A 17,828-nucleotide genomic window follows, 5' to 3' on the forward strand; every position below is an offset into this window, starting at 1 on the left:
AAAACGTCACTATAGGTTTTTAAAATGTCACTATAAGTCCTTAAAAACGTCACTAGAGGGTTCCAAATTTTTTTTTTCTTTTTTTTTTTTAACTCGATTTTGAGAAACTCGATTTTCAAAAAAGGGACATTTTCCTATTTAGTTTGGAAAGAAGGGTAAAAGGCTAATTAATTTGCCCAAAAAGGACAGAAGCCCATTTTATCCCGTAAATGAGTGATAATCAAAATCGGAAGTCCACTATGACTGCTATCTCTTTTCCCCTTCATTAATTCTTCTGACGTTTGTGTTGTCTTTCATTGACAAACCACAACCCTTTGTGTTGTTTTTCCACAAACCCCAACTATTTGTGTTGTCTTTCCTTGACTAACCCCGACAACTCAATAACGCACTACAACAATTGTTGATTATTGCTTTCTTTCAACTTTAGTAGGCCCTCCTACTTATATTTAACATATTATTAAATTTTTAAATATATATTTAATATATATTCAAATTAAAATATATTATACAGTTATTATTTTTTTGTTATATATAGCTTATCAGTAACATAACGCAACTCAGCTGCTCTCTCTGTCTCTTGTGTTCTCCTCGTTTCTAATTATCCATGGCTTCAACAATTCCACTTGATACCTTGAAGGCATCAACTGTTCATTCACCTAAGATGAAAAGCGTCAAAGCACTAGCTGAATCAGCTAGCCTCTCCTCCCTCCCTTCAATTTACTCCTTCACCCATAATCCCCATGATGAAACAATAATATCCGATGATGCGGAAGATTCAGTCCCCATTATCGATGTCTCTCTTCTTGTGTCTGGTACTCCTGAAGAACGGTCCCAAGTCGTCCATCAACTCAACAAAGCCTGCTCAGACTGGGGCTGCTTCATGGTACAGTTTAATTATCTATTAAACTTTAGCTTTCTATTAAATTTTGTTATGTGTCGGTAGTGGATATGCATGGTACTAGTGGGATTAATTTGATGAGTCTTAATTAGTTGATTAATCATGGTGTGCCTGAGAGCCTCACAAAGGCAATGATAGAGTCGTTTCAAGAATTTTTCAACCTGCCAGAGAAGGAGAAGCAAGAGTTTCATGGAAACCATGTCATGGATCCAATCAGGTGTGGTACAGGCTTTAATCCTTCGATGGATAAAGTAAACTTATGGAGAGATTATCTCAAGTGCTTCACTTATCCTGAATTTCATTCACCCAACAAACCTGCTGGGTTCAGGTACGTACATTTCTTTTCATTTCAGACTTAACCTAGCTCCTAAATCATATCATATATTTTATGAATAAAAATCCTGCTCTAAAGTACGTAGTTAAAGTTCTCGAAACAAGTCTTGGTCATAAGTCTCGTTGCTTTGGCAACTTTCTCTGCATGCGGTCTCCAAGACCAGGGTCTTGCCTTTTAAGAGAACACGTGGATAAAAGTAGCCGGCAGTGTGAACTGGCAGGAGAAAAAGAGAGCACACGTGAATAAAATATGAATTTTACTAATGTGAATTGGCTGGAGAAAAAGAGAACACACTTGAATAAAATATGGATTTTTCTAAAATTGGTTTACTAAGGACACACGGAGAGACTTTTATAGGTTTGTCTACTAATGTAAACTTACACGCTGGTCTGTCTGACACACCAAAAATGTATAATATTTTTGCAAATGTGAATAATATTATACATTTTTTATACTCTTTTTTATGCATTTATAATGTAAATTTATATTGTTAGTATAATGTAAACTAAAAATTTTTCATAAAAATGAGATGTAAAATAGTAAATGGGTGAAAATCAAACCCAATCCACTGTGAGTTATTTCTCTTTTCACTTCATTCTTATGTCCTTCTGGTTGTCTTTCCTTCCTCTAATAATCTCACCACCCCAAATATTGACTAACCAGAGCAAGGTAACAACGTAGTCCAACCACATATGTAGGCCCTCCGTCCATTAAATTTTCAGTAATAGCGTAGTGGTATGACCACATATGTAATAGGTAACAGGTCTTAGACCTATAAGGTGTATGGTCGGGTTGACTGGATTCAAGTTTGATCCGGTCTAGTTAATTTGCACCAGACAGTTATTGGGCAATTCTTAGGTATTCTCCAGGCAGTGCTCCAAGTTTTTCACATAGAAGGTGAACCTTACATGTGAGACTCATCATAGGGACCACCCTCATAGGAGAGCCTAGAGCACTGCTCGCTCCAGAGCTATCTAATTTTTTTTTTTTTTTTTTCCAAACTTATTGGATTAAACCGGGTTAATATTTTATAACTCTTATTCGGTCATAGAATAACATTAGGTTTGATTACATTTTTAATCCTTAACATTTGCCTAAAAAATGGTCCATATTCTCTAAAATGTTTCATTTTATTCCTTAAATTTAAGTTTATGTCCAAAAGATCCCTAACATTTTGAAAGTGTATGATTAAAAGTTTGTGTCATGAAGCCACCATTAACGGCAATAACTAACGTGTAATTAAACCAAAACTTTTAACATACTTTCTAACCTCTTTTTCATATTTCTTTCAATACAAATAAAAGAACAAAAAAAAAAAAACACACACACACACAAAAAATAAATGCTGCATAATATAGAAATCCATAAGTTTATAGTTTGATAATAAATTATAATAATCAACTAATTCTACAAAATATGAAAAGAAATTGCGTATACATGAAACATAAAATAAAGTTAGGTCAACTATAAACTAAATGTGCTTTTGTATTATCTTTTTTTTTTTTAATTTTTTTTAAAGCTTATTAATTTGTTTATTTGATGAAAGTTGTTAAAATTATAGTTATACTTTAAAAAGATTGAGACTTTTAAATAGTTATACATATTCTAACAAGCTAAATATTAAAAGAAAAAAAAAGAAAAAAAAACATCTAATTCAAACTCATACTATATATATTTATATATAGTGGTGGAGTTAGGATTTCAATTTAGGAAGATAAAATTAAAAGACAAGATTGAAAGTAAAATTAATTTAAATATTATTGACCGATGTTAATAACTAAATAGATAAACAATTATATACTATTAATGCAAGTGTTGGGTATAGGTTCAACCAAACCGGGTTGGGTCAAAATCAAATACGAGTCAGAACTTGTCGAACTAAATCAAACATAGGACAAAACCCATACCCTGTTTTCTGGGTTAGGTTTGGGCAAGTTATGTGGTCCAAGTCCAATATTGCCAAGTCTAGAAACACGTGTCGAATTAAAAGAGAATCAGCGAAACACATCAAGAAGATGAAAAAAAAGAAAAAAAGAAAAAAAAAAAAGGTTTTTGGTTTGGTTTGTGCAACTGGATTTGAACGGCAGTTAGACTAGTGACGTAATAAATACATAAATAAGTATTAATTATTTAGTAATATAAATAAATAAAATAAATTGACATTATTTCTCTTTTTTGTTGTTCTATTTTATTTTGGAATATTTCAAAATCTTGTCATTTTCATCTTTATTAAAAAATAATTTTTATTGGTCTTAATATCTAAGCAAATTTATACAATACTTCAAGAACTAAAATGAATATAGTAAAAAGAATTAAGTATCTAAAAAATCAGCATACAGATTAGTAATCACAACAATAAGCAAGGTATTAATTTCATTTGTTAAAATAAAAATTTTAAAAAGTCAATTTGAATACTAATTTAAATTTAAAAAAATCAAAAAGAGTGGGACTACGGTAACTAAAAGAACCACTGAAAAATCATACACACTCCAGCAATAGCTTTTCATGACTTCGCAACACAAAATATAAGAGTGAGTATGTAATTTTTTCAGTGCTCTTTGACTCAAGCTTATGACTTCAAAACTTCTACAACCTAGAGCACTAGCATTAAATGTGTTAAATGCTAAATTTTTAGCATTTAGCACATCAAACCCCAAAATTCATGTTCTATGAGATTTGCCAAATCCCTCTCTCTTTTTTTTTTTCTTTTTTCTTTTTTTAATAATTTTAAACATGCTATAATACCCTGTAACAAGTTGAATTTTTTTATATATTCCAGTCTTCTCTCTCCTCTCTCTCATGTCAAGCTCTCTTCTCTCTCTTTTCTCTCCTTTTAGTCTTCTCTCTCAGCCATCACATTTTTATTATTTTCATATGTATTTATATTATTTTAATAAGTTGTGTGTTAAATTAAAAGGTGTGACGTGGAGTATATTATTAAATGGTGTGTTAAAATAAATAAAATAAGTTTCTGATGTGTCAAAATAATTTTTAGAACATTTGATACTAATACTCTAATGCTTTGTTTTAGAGATTGAACTTCTAATCATGAACCCAAGACGATAACGTTTCCCCATATGAACAAAGAGGCCCAGTGTATTAATTCTGATAAAATTCTTATTCGATTAAAACTTTCAATATATCAAGAATCATGTCATGGGCCATATGCAATTCATAATGAATGGTTTATTTATGTTTTTGTTAACACAGTGAGATTGCATTGGAGTTCAGCAAAAAAAATCGGGAAGTAGTAACAGTATTACTAAAAGCTATATCAAAGAGCTTGGGTCTAGAAGAGAGCTACATAGACAAGGCCACCAATATCGAGTTGGGTTTACAAATTCTTGCTGCTAACTATTATCCAGCTTGTCCAGAGCCAGATAGAGCAATTGGCATCCCCTCTCACACGGACCATGGTCTGTTAACCCTTTTGGTGGATAATGGAATCTCTGGACTTCAAATACTGCATAAAGAAAAATGGATCAATGTCAATCTCCTACCCAATGCACTCTTTGTTCACATTGCTGATCACTTGGAGGTACATTCTATCTTGCATCTTGAACTCCATTTTTATTATTGTCTCCATGTATTATTCATCTCCACATTATCTTTCTCACTTTCGTGTTTTTTTTTTTTTTTTTTTCTTGATAAGCAACTATGCCAACTAAAGTAAACTAGAGAGGTCGGTCTGATACAATTTTAGGTTTAAGGTGATAAAACATTTGTCATTCAAATAAATTTTTGTTATATTTTGTTTATTGTTAATAAAAAATTTAACAATAAAATTTAATCGCAATAGCCTTAACGTTAATAAGTGAAGATGGATTCACTTATAATCAAATTAATAAAAGAGTTTCTCAGATCAATTTTATATAAGTCCATTATATATACACACAAAATTAAAAAGAGGGTAGGTGATTGTAACAATGAAGCGGATATACAAATGTGAGTTGATTTTACTTTTTTTTTTCCTTATGTGTTTGTGTTTAATTATATAAATTTTTATTTAAATACCAATGTCTTTAATTATTTCACTTATCATGCTCTTTGCATTCCAGCCTAATGAATATTTAACTAAATGAATAATTTTATGAATTAATCAAAATTTTCTGAACATAAATAATGTTTCCCTGCAAGATTTTGAGCAACGGCAAGTGCAAGAGTATTGAACACCGGGCACTTGTAAATGACAAAGCTACAAGGATGTCCATAGCTTTGCCACATGGACCATCACTAGACACAGTTATTAGGCCAGCACCAGAGTTAGTTGACAAGGAAAGTCATCCACCTGCATATGTTGAAATGACGTATAGGGAATTTTTGGAATTGCAGCAAACTGGCAGGCTGAGATCTAAATTTGGGTAGTGAACAAAGCAAAATAGTCTGAGCTTGTTGATTGGTTTACAAAGCCAATTTCGCAATTTAGTGTTTGATAATAATAATAAATAAACTGCCACGTTGTTTTCATATATATATATATATATATATATTTTTTTTTTTTTTCTTTTTTCTTTTTGAGAAGGATGTTGTTCTCATGTTTGTTGAATTTAATATTTAATAATAAATGTTGTTGCAATATATTCTACATTTACTATGTAATAAATTTCATATTTACACATATATTCCTTTTTTTTCTTTAAAAACCACCATACAATTTTTTTTAAGAAATAATTAAAATATGTTGTTAATCCCGCAGCTCGAAACCTTTCATCCCTAGATCCCCAAGAACTTTGTGCATGAGAAGGTGTCAATTCAGCTGCAAGGCACTTGACTTAAATCCTCCATACATACTTCTTATAAATGTATTTATCTATGATACCTAATATTAGCCTCTTTTTTCCCACAATATAGACCGGATAATATTGATACTACAAATTTTACTACATTATTTTTATAAACTTTTTTGCTAGCTTTTAACAACATGAAAACAGTCTATTGGCAAGGGTCAAACTCCATTAAAAATATGTCAAATGTCATTACAAAATGTTATTAGTGAGGGTATATGACTGTGAAAGGTCATCATATTTGCTCTTATTGCAAAAAGGATTTTGCAACTAAACCATTGCTAATAGTTAATTTATAAGGGCAATTCACTGTCTCTACTAGTAAAGACAATGAATTGCAAATCTACCATCACAAATATATTACCAAACTACAAGAAAAGTCGATGACTTATTTTTATCAAGAGGACGTAGTTATCGTAAACAACTATTTGTGAGGGCCTTTATGACCTTGCAATTAGTTTTTTTGCAAATTTTAAATTGAGGACTTAATTTTTAGCAACAAATAATGGTATTCTTGCAATCATTTGGCCCTTGAAAATAGTTATTGGCAACTTATTAGGAACAATAGTGACAACAATAAGTTGTCACATAAAACATTTTTGCGAGGGGTTAAGTGACTCGCTATTTTTCAGATTGCAAGGGATGTTGTTATCACTATGAAGTTAATTATTTATGATCAAATTTTTATGTCAATGGGATGATATTTTAAATAAGTTTTGTAATATTTTATTCTCTATTTATTTTATATCATATTTGTTATATGTTTTTATATAAAACAACTGAGCTATTACTATAGTACAATAATTATTTATCAAAAGATGAAATCTCATATGAATTCATAATTTCAACTATTGAGTATACAAAATGGTAAAGAGAGAACAAGATGTCCATAGCCATGCCACATTGACGATCACTAGACACAATTATAAGGCCAGCACCAGAGTTTGTTGACAAGAAAGCTTTCAAATGTTGAAATAACGTACAAGGATTTTCTGGAATTGCAACAAAGTGGCAAACTTAGTTATAAATTCCAGTTAGATTTTGAACAAATTAGCAAAGGAGCCTGTGCTCGTTGATTGCTTTATCGTAACTGGTCTCCGAATTTAGTGTTTGATAATAAAAGTTCGGCTAAAATTTACTTCCACTTTCAAAAACCTGTTTGAATATGTACTTTGATAATAATGGTAATTAATAGGATGATAATGGTCTCATATATGGGTTTGGTTTACCTCCAATAATTTCAGTCTTCTAACTTTGTCTTCATTCATTCTAGTCCTCTAAGTTTCAGATTTATTCAATTAAGGCTGTTAGGTTCATTATTTTTTTTATGATTGACATATCCTATAACAAAACACACTTTACTTATATTTGGGTAATCTAAGTAGGTTCAAGATGATCATTATAAGTGATTACATTGATGACGTGAAGAATGCTCAAGAAAAGTTGAATCCGCAAGTCTCGATACCTCCTCGATACCTATTGATATATCAAGATTTAATAAAGCTCGATACCCCTCGATATATCAAGCTATAGGATTTCTGATATAGTCTGCAACGTTTTATTCTAATAGGCTATTTTGTTTATGGGTTTGTGTAAACCTAATAGAACTAGGAGAGCAAACCTTATTGGAATAGGAGAGCCTATTCAAAAGGCCTATTAAACTCCTATTTAAATAAGGAGGAGGATAAAGAAAACCCTAACCCTAGAAAGCTTCATAAGTTTTTCTTTTTGAAATCCTAGCCTTCTCCTATAGAAGAAAGAGATATTACTGCGTTTCTTGTACGTCTTTGGGTTCTGTAACCAATCTATGTCTCTAGCACTAACATTGAAGATCTTATTGGTATTTATATGTGAAGCTATTGCAAATCAACTACAACAATCAAAGGATTGCTATGTAGTTAGTTACGTACTAGCCAGGATTCGTGCAAAGGAAGAAGTCTTTTATAAGATCATGTCCAATTGGAGATTGGAGCAAAAGTTCAACTATAGGTTGGTATTTTGGGATAGATCTGGTAGTGGTAAGATTCTTTATATTTGTAATTGCTTGTTCTTAATTAATGGATTCTTAGGAGTGGTGACTTGAAATTCACTTGATGGAGTTTTTTTTTTTTTTTTTCCTTGCAAGAGGTTTTCTCCATTTGTCAACAAATAAATGTGTCTATTTTATTTCTGTTGCACTTAGGTTATTTGATGATTTGTTAGTGCCTCCACGATTTGCCTGTAATTTGACATAATTAATTAACTTGAGTAATTGAATTAATTAACCGAGGTTAACCTATAACCCAACAAAGGCATTTCCGTCAACTTTTATTAAATTTTTTTATAAAAAAATTAGAAAATATTTTTCAATAATTAATTTCATTTTTTAAATTAAAAATTGGAAGAAAAATTTTAAAAATTAGAAAATTAACCATAACATATAACAAAAGTTTATAGAAAATCTTTAATTAAATAAAATTAAAAGTTAAAGGACTGAAATTAATGAAAGCAAAGTTAGATAATTAAAATGAATTTTTGTGAAACCTAATATTTATTTTAAAGTTATTTAGATTAAAAAAAATCATTTAAAATTTATTTTATTTTATTTTATTTTAGTTTTCTCTTTAATTTATCTTCCTTGTCACTCTCAAGTCTCATCTCTCTTTCTTTCTCTCTCTTCCTTAAATTCCATGTTGTTGCTCCACCTCATCCTTCATTTGAATTCATAACCCGATGAAAAGATTCCAAAAAATTCCATCTAAGAAATTTCACATTTCTCATTTTGACCCCTCTCTCTGTCTCCTTGATTGCTAAGAAAAAAAAATTATAGGTTCAAAGCAATAACCTTCAACATTTCATGGGGATTAATGGAGAGGATCACGAAGGTTATAATCTATATGAGTGATCTTACTTTATTAGTAAAAGAATGAAAAGGAAAATTAAAAATTAAAAATTAAAAAAAAAAGGCTACAAGAAATTTGGTCTTTAGTGACGGCATATAGTTGTCGCTAATGCTTTACATATCGTCACTAATTATATTGGTGATGAAAAATGCTGTTGCTAACTTTCATTAAACAAAAATGGTAACAAAAAAAAAATTTAGTGACACTATTAATGTCATCGAAAATACAATACTATTAACGATGACAAAGTCGTCGCTAATAGTGACAATTGTCGTCATAAATAACTCAAGAACCCAACACGAAATGTCGTTGCTACTAGCTCATTAGTAGTGATAAATTTTTTTGTCGTCGCTAGTAGATTATTATTAACGATGACATTTTTGTTGTCGCTAATATGTCATTACTAGTGATGACGCCTATTGTCGTCACAGATAATGATATATAAGTGACCACAAACATGTCATCACTAAAAATTGCATATTAGCAATGATATTGTTTGTTGTCACTAATGATATGATAAAATATTAGTGCTGACATTGTCGTCGCTAATAATATTTTACATTTTTTTTAAAAAATTCTTTAAAATTTACATTCTGAATTTAACATGGGTACCTGTTGGGAACCAACAAAGCACAATCCTATGCACATAAAAAATTTTGAATCACAAATACTCATATAAGCATAACAATTGCTCAATCAATAACTACTAATAAGGGAAAATAATACTCAAGTTCAATATCATATACATAATAAAAGCTCCAATCTATTCACTCAAATACTAATCAAATGATAATGAATTCCTCATGAAGATATGCAACCAAGCTAAAACTTGTTGCAATGAAATATATCTCCCCTCTTCATCATCTCATTAATGCATGGACATGTGCGCTTCCATGAAATCATAGAGAGAATGATGAAAAGAACCAGTCAATGGCGAAGTTCCTTTGCAAGTTTCTTGAGCAAAGGTCATGGAGGAAGCTCTGCAGGGGAAACAATGGTCAAAAATTTTAGAGAGGTTTTGTGACCTACAGCCTAAAATTAAAATTTCATGACCTGAACACAATTCAATGTCACTATTGATGCGTTGAGCACAACCCCTTTTAGGCTTTTACATCACCAAGATTGCACTAAGAAAAACCTAATATGAAGTGGCTCCAAGGCTCAACCAATCCAATCATCTCCATTAACCCTTAATAGGAAATATCTTTTTCCATAAGTTTAAAATCCATCAGAACAGTTCAAACCAAACCCATGTTGAAACACATGATTCTTGAAAAACAAATAAGAAAATTAGGAACAATTGAAGAAATGTTTTCTCAGAAAGGATGGCTCACCAACAACACAAGGGTCCAAATTTGCATCATCTATTGAAGCTACGGCATAAGAAACCCCTGGAACATGATACACACCTACATTTTTAGAGAGCTCCTTTTTACAGACATCATTAAGTAAGGAAAAACGTCTGACCACCTTTATAGTTTCACCAACAATATATACCTTAAAGAGGACACCTCCTACAATCATGATAGGAATGACAATTTTGAAATCACAACAATTTTTGTGGCAACTATGAAGGTAATAAGAAATGTCTTACAATTGGATACCATGGTTAACAAACTCTGAAGAACAAGTGGAGGTTCAAGTTTTTTAAGGGAGTTTTGATCAAATACAAGTGATAATTCATGTGAATTTGCACTTTCATCAGCAATTAATGGCTTTGCAACTGAAATTGATATGAGAATGTGAAATCATCACCAAACCATTACAAATCCACTACTAATGATTTCCTAAAAGCCATTTAGGCAGCAACTTTCAACATAAATCCTAAATCTTATAAATCCTAAAGCTAAGAAAAGAACCTTATAAATCCTAAATCTTTCTTCTTTATAAGTAAACTATATAAATATTATAATTATTTAACGCTCAAAAGTGAGCCTAGCACAAGAATTAGACATGTTTCAGGCAAAATCTTTAAAACCAAACCAATAAAAAACACAATTATAATCTCATTCATAATTGATAAGTAAACAAAATTCATTCAAGAAAGCACAAAAAGGTGGGTGTAACCGTCGCACACAGGAAGTATACAAAACAAGAGCCAACAAGGAACAAGACAAAGAAGAAAAAGAAAAGAAAAGTAATAGCTAAAATTCCATATCCAATTTTCTCAGTATTTCCAAACTAGTCTCCTTTTAAAATGTTCTCCATAACTCAAATTGAATTTAGACCCTTTTTACAATTCACCAATTAGTTACACCCAAAACACACAAAACTCCAAAAATCATTCAGAACCCATGAAACTCTAAGACACAGAGACCCACAACTGAACCATGAAACAATTGCTGTTTTCAAAGATACCCACAACTTGTTTACCAAAATTAGGGAATATCCAGATGGTAAAATGAAGAGTGATCATCAAAAGTACCTCGATTTAACACAACCAGGAAAGACATGAACTTTGACACTCCCCAAAGTTGAAGTGTCAGCCTTTGAGTTTAGTTTCTTCTTCTATAAAAAATAAAAATAAAAACTTTGTTTCTTTCACACAATGTCTGGTAAATGCCTTGGACTTACAAGTTGAACAAAAGAGTGAGATTGTGCTCTTTTTTGATCACATTTGTGCCTTCAAGACGAACCACCACTAGTACTTTCAGCATAACCTTCAAAACAAGACCCAACAGAAGTTAATTAACTCTTCAACAAATGGCTTGGAGGCGATAAAGTCATTAAATTAAACTAAAGGTGAAAGAAAAGTAACAATTTAAAATATTATGATAGTTCAATTATCACAAAGAGTCTTTTCCATCATTCATTTTTACATTTAATTTTTCATTAAAAGTTGTCAAAAATGTTCATCTCTCTAAAATTAATTTCAGAGAGATGAACATTTTCTTAAACTCTCAATTTGCAATCACACCCACAAAGCTATAAGAAAAGCTGCTACAGTTTTCTTAAACTCTCAATCTTTATATGAATTTGGTTAGTTATCTAAGGCCTTAAGAAATAAAAGAACTATTAAAGGTAAAAGGACTTGAAAATTAAAAAGAAGACTCATGGGCTTGGTACAACCAATTAATTCTCATTTTAGTAAATCTTGAATTTGCCAAATTATGCATCTTACTAAGACTCATCAATGACGAAAAAAAGCTTCTGAATGGTGCCAATTAGGTCCCACATCAAAACTAGACTCCAATTCTAGAATCTCCTTGTTTGATCTTTGACCTCTATGCTAGTTTCATCACTCTCAAGAGGTTGGAATTGAAAATTTAAGAGAGCAAATCAAAGAAATGGTGATCAATGCTGCCTAAAGCATGGAGTTTATTTTACTCAAATATCATACCATAAGTAATTGGGTTATGGTTATTATTATTATTATTATCATTTAGACTTGAATTATGTAACACTGGTTTTGGGTATTTTTCTCCATGAGAGTTTATCACCAGTTTGATTGCAGGACTTTCTAACATTCATTTTGTTGAAATCCAAGAAGACTAACAATATTTCTGCTCGCACAACTTGTACACACATACTTTAGACCAAGGAACACATAAGCCCCTTTTGTGGGCCTTGTTAAACCCCAGATAACAATCCTAGCTGCAAACAACAATGCTTGATAGTATGATTTTTTCTTTATTGGATTTCAATTATGATAGTTACATTGTTGAAATTCAATTGGTAACACCGGAATTTTATTTTGTTATTCTTTTGGCTAATTCATACCTTTTTTGCATGAAATAGTTTTTTTTCAATAAATTATTCTTACCAATAAATAAAAATGATATATCATCCAAATATAAGAGAAAGAAAATGTAAGCATTAAAAACACAAAATGCAACAATTTTATGGGCCAGAGGACATAGTACTAATGAGAAGGTTAACCATATCCAAGAAAGTAGAAAACCATTGAAAATAAACTTGAGAAACACTACAAGTGCCTAAAATATATATATATATATATATATATATATATATATATATATATATATATATTTTTGATAAGTAAAAATAATGATTATAATGAATATGTACATTATACATGCTCAATTTGTAAAATTTCAGGGTGACAACCATAGTCTCAAAACCAGACTTGATCAGCTGATTTCACTAGTTTAGCCATACCTATACCATACCAGTGATTACCCTAAAATCGAAAAAATTCAAAAACTAGTAAAAATTAGTAAATAGGAGGTTCAATCTCTAAAACTGTGTCCCAGAATTGGTTTTGGCCGGTTTTGATTTTTTTTTTTTTCTATATTTTTTTATAACTTAACATAAAACTTTTTGACCATTCCTTTTTTTTTTTTTTTTTTTTTTAAAGAATGCTTACAACATTACTTATTTCATTGGGAATAAATGGACCACATAACAAATTCAACATTGAACTAAAGAATATTAGACTCACACAAAAACTAGCCCGTCATTTAGTGCTTGGAATTCCTAATAAAGTGTGGTGTTTATAGAAGAAGTATAGCATCCCCTTTCATTTTCCAACATGGGACTTACATTAAGTTTCTATTACAAACAGCATGTCCTACATTGAAACAATAAACGATACTGAGAATGTTTCCAAAGATAAATGAGCCCTCTTCTCTTTTTACCTTTCATTCTTAAGTTGTAAAAGTCCCACACTGGTAATTTACATAATAATGACTAAAAAGTCTTTATAAATCCCTCTCCTCATATCAAAATGGAAAAGAATCTCTAAAAATATTTGGACTCACAAAATAATAAATTGAGAAACATATATCTAATTAATTTTTTTTATTATTTATGAGATGATACAGCCATTGATCAAACTCTAATCTGGCCACAAAACCAAAAATCACTCTATCTGGTTCTCTGTTCAAAATGGTTTTAAAACAATGTGACAGCCAAAACTCATACCCAATTCCTTGTAACTGCCTCAGTTATGCATTAAAACTATAAGTTGAGACTACCAACTAAACAATTTAGAAACAAACAGAGAGCATAAGATTTTCCTTAACAAAGCCTTTTTCCCATGTATTTGATCAGTTTAAAGAAATGCATTTAGTCATTCCATCTAGAAAGCACCAACGCAAAACATGGAACACAAGTATGATAAAGATATGGACACAGTATAGGCAGTTCTTCAAAAACTAGGAGAGGATATTGTGGGGAAACGACAATTAACTATTTTAGGTCTACTTTATGTTAATTTTAGGATTAGAAACAAATGAATATCAAAATATTTGACAATATTTCAGAAACAAAATCTAAAGCAATAATAAATATAAGACAGTCCAACTAGTGTAATTGAACTCCCTTCAACCACAAAATAACTATAGAGATAAAAACAATACGAATATCTAACCTTTACACGCTTTGTAGCTATAACCCAATTACATTTCCCAAATCTCTAACCTGCAAAGTACAACAGAGCTAGAAAAACACTCTCAATGCTCAAAGGTTTGAAATTATGTTTCCCAATTACGAATTCAAGGGTTGAAGGCAAAGAAGCCAAGGGAAACAAACAGACCAAACTATTCAACATTGAGAGTGTACTGATTGGCACCAGTGTCTTTGAAAGTTGAATGGATCTTATGAGTTTGTTTGAATAGTGATGGAAGAGGAAGGTCCTTTGTGGGTTTTTTTTTTTTTTTTTTTTTTTTTTTTTTTTTTTCATTCACTCACCAGTGGGATTAGCGAAACCCTAGAAATTGAAATTATAGTGGGAATTGAATCTGAGGGGTGGGATTGGAAATTTGTGGAAATTGAGAAGGGTAGAATTGAGATTTAAGAGGATCTGAAAGAGGGTGTAGTCCTATAGAAAATTTGAGAAGAGTCAACGATGAGCTAGTGGGTGGTATTTATCGCCATAGCCCACACGCGTATGTTTTAGTCACTCATTTTGACGTGTTGGGTGTGGAAGAGAGCACTGTTGTCTTTATTTCCTGCCTAAGGAATTAAGACAAACTTACAAAGTTACAATTTCTTTACCCCCTCTTCTCTAAATAATTTATACAGTAATTTTATTTTATTTTTACTTTTCCTTTGCCTTTTCCTTAATGATTTATTCATGCATTTATTCTTAATAAACTTCTTTTATATTATAACTAATGAAATGTTAATTAAAAAAGAAATTAAATAAAAAAATTATTGTTTTATTACCAGAATCAATGATAAAAAATTAAAAATAGACTCCTAAATCCTTTACATAATAATTTAGTCTTTTTCAAAAAAATTGTGTAAAGAAATTATAAGGATAATTACATAATAGACTTAGTATTTTTTTTAATATTATTTTTAGATTAAATTTGAATTTTTACGCACAAAGATGCAATCCATGATCTAGATTTAAAGTTATAAAAATTACACAATTTATTGAGATGACAAATTGTGAGTGATGAACAATCACTTTCACATAGATTCATCATTAATAAACTTTTGTTTTTCACCACTTACAATTTATCACTTCAACAAGTTGTAAAAAGAGTTTTTGAACAAGAAGTGTTGTTATAGTTATGTATGTGGGTCGGTTCTTAATTTTGTCTCCAAAAAAATCAAATCCTAATTTGGCCACTAGCTAAGCTCCCCTATCATACGGCTTTTGTAATCTAACTGTATCTTTTTGATGGGGGCTTTTTTTTTTCCCCTTCCTTTTTTGCTTTTTTATTTATTTATTTATTATAATTAAATTTAGCTTGGTATTCAAGTGAGTAGCATTTTATTTTTCAAATTATACCATCTCATATCAAATGTGTGTATATGTGCTAATTATAAATCTTACCTCCTAAAGTTATATCCTAACCTTGTCATTGGCTAGCCTCCCCTATCATATATTATTCCATTGTAATTTAGTAGTATCTTTTCTACCAGGTTCATTTTGAGAAAAAATGGACTTGGTGAAATTCATATTCGCATCTTGATCATTGGGATTGAAAAGTATGGTGACATATTGGTGTTGGTGAAATTTGAGAACAATTGGATACTTAGATTGATAGAATATAGCCATACAGGTACACAACACATGTCCATCACTTGTCATCCTTAGATTTGAAATCTAACCATTGGATTCAAAAAGTGTAATGAAAGGTTAATTGTAGTAAATAATGGTCACAATCAAACAGTTGAATTTAGAAAAGTACATGGTCAAAATTTAGTTAAAGTTGGTCAAACCCAGTCAAACTTAATAGATGGTCCCGAGACCACTAGACTAGGTGAAATTCATATTTGAATCTTGATTATTGGGATTGAAGAATATGGTGACATATTGGTGTTGGTGAAATTTGAGAACAATTGGATGGTCAAATTAAGAGAATATAGCCATACAGGTACACAACACATGTCCATCATGAACCATCCTTAGATTTGAAATCTAACCATTGGATTCGAAGAGTGTAATGAAAGATTAATTCTCGTAAATTATGATCACAATCAAACGGCTATATTTAGAGAAAAGCGTGGTCAAAGTTTAGTTACAGTTGGTCAAACCTAGTTAAACTTAATAGATGGTCCTGTGACCACTGGACTTGGTGAAATTCATATTCAAATCTTGATTATTGGGATTGAAGAGTATGATGTTGGTGAAATTTGAGACCAAGTGAATGGTCAAATTGAGAGAACGTAGTCATACATGTATACAACACATGTCCATCACAAGCCATCCTTAAATTTAAAATCTAATTGTTGGATTCAAAAAGTGTAATGAAAGGTTAATTCTAGTAAATTATGATCACAATCAAACAATTGGATTTAAAGAAAGGCGCAGTCAAAATTTAGTTAAAGTTGGTTAAATCTAGTCAAACTTAATAGATGATTCCAAGACCACTAGACTTGGTGAAATTCATATTCGCATCTTGATCATTGGGATTGAAGAGTATGGTAACATATTGGTGTTGGTGAAATTTGAGAACAATGGGATGGTCAGATTGATAGAACATAATCATATAGGTACACAACACATGTCCATCACGTGCCAACCTTAGATTTGAAATCTAATCGTTAGATTCGAAGAGTGTAATAAAAAGTTAATTGTAGTAAATAATGGTCACAAACAATCGGTTGGATTTAGAGAAAGGTGTGGTCAAAGTTTATGTAAGGTTGAATTTAATCAACCATGTGTTGGCTTTATTCCGTGACAACTTTACTTGTAATACAGCACTTAGAAACCCTGTATTTAGGTAGGAATCATGTAAGGGTAGTGTGTGAGAGAGTGTGAAGAAATGCTCAAGACAGTGTAGTGAAGCAGAGACTCACAGCTAGGACTCGCGGGTGGCTCGCAGCTTGCAAGCCGCCAAAAGGTGCACACGCGCAGAGCATGCAGGGGAGCTGAACAGTCATGCCACCTGGAGCACTACAGGACAAAAATCCAGACTAGCCATTAAGTTAGCTCGCGGCTTGAACTCGCGACTCAGTCAAGTCGCGAGGTCAAGTTGCCAGCCAGCCCTGTTTTGGAAAAACTGACTCTTCACATTCTATTTTCACACCAGTATAAATATCTCTCATTCCCACAAAATAGGTGTGGCTATTCAGAAAGAAAAACCCTAAGAGAGGTTTCTTCAAAACATCCACCCAATTAGAGAGAGCTACTCATTCTTCGAGAGAAATCTTTGTAGTCTCTTCTCATTCCCTCTCTCGTTATCATACCTATTGAGAGGAGATTTCTATCCAAACACTACCCATACCCATTTAGAGTGTTGAGTGTTTTTGGAGTTTTGGGAAGCATTTGAAGATGCCAAGGATGGCGGATGCTATGGTCTAGTAGCGGAATCTGGTAAGCTAGAAAAGAAAAAGGTTCAGCGCAACCTCGTTGGAGCAAGAAGCTTGGAGGGCTTAGGTACATCGGGTAGATTAGGCTTGGAGGGTCTATTATTGTTCATGTATCCCAACTACATTTTCTAGTGGATTATTGGCGGCGGAAAGGTTTTACGCCAAGGGCTTCGGTTTCCTTTTCGATAACACATCGTGTG

At 31.5% G+C, this 17,828-nt stretch overlaps 1 protein-coding gene and 1 pseudogene across 1 annotated transcript; one reads left to right on the plus strand and one right to left on the minus strand.

The window, feature by feature from the left end:
* The first annotated feature begins 557 nt into the window (after positions 1-557).
* On the plus strand, positions 558-5,711 carry LOC115968784 (protein DMR6-LIKE OXYGENASE 2-like). Its single transcript, XM_031088283.1, has 4 exons — positions 558-883; positions 991-1,226; positions 4,443-4,770; positions 5,370-5,711. Exons 1-4 carry the CDS (start codon positions 605-607, stop codon positions 5,595-5,597), a joined length of 1,071 nt encoding a protein of 356 aa, XP_030944143.1. The 5' UTR covers positions 558-604; the 3' UTR covers positions 5,598-5,711.
* Positions 5,712-9,595: 3,884 nt separating this feature from the next.
* Positions 9,596-10,853, minus strand: LOC115966601 (annotated as a pseudogene).
* Between the last annotated feature and the right edge of the window lie 6,975 nt (positions 10,854-17,828).

Source organism: Quercus lobata, chromosome 11 (assembly GCF_001633185.2).
Source record: "Quercus lobata isolate SW786 chromosome 11, ValleyOak3.0 Primary Assembly, whole genome shotgun sequence".
Classification (NCBI taxonomy): Eukaryota; Viridiplantae; Streptophyta; class Magnoliopsida; order Fagales; family Fagaceae; genus Quercus; species Quercus lobata.

What these genes read in the sequence shown, in the direction of transcription:
- LOC115968784 (XM_031088283.1), top strand. Translation starts at nt 605, where the DNA reads ATGGCTTCAACAATTCCACTTGATACCTTGAAGGCATCAACTGTTCAT. An exon ending in CAGACTGGGGCTGCTTCATG is followed by an intron (nt 884 to 990) that starts GTACAGTTTAAT and finishes AGTCTTAATTAG; the next exon opens with TTGATTAATCATGGTGTGCC. An exon ending in AACAAACCTGCTGGGTTCAG is followed by an intron (nt 1,227 to 4,442) that starts GTACGTACATTT and finishes TTGTTAACACAG; the next exon opens with TGAGATTGCATTGGAGTTCA.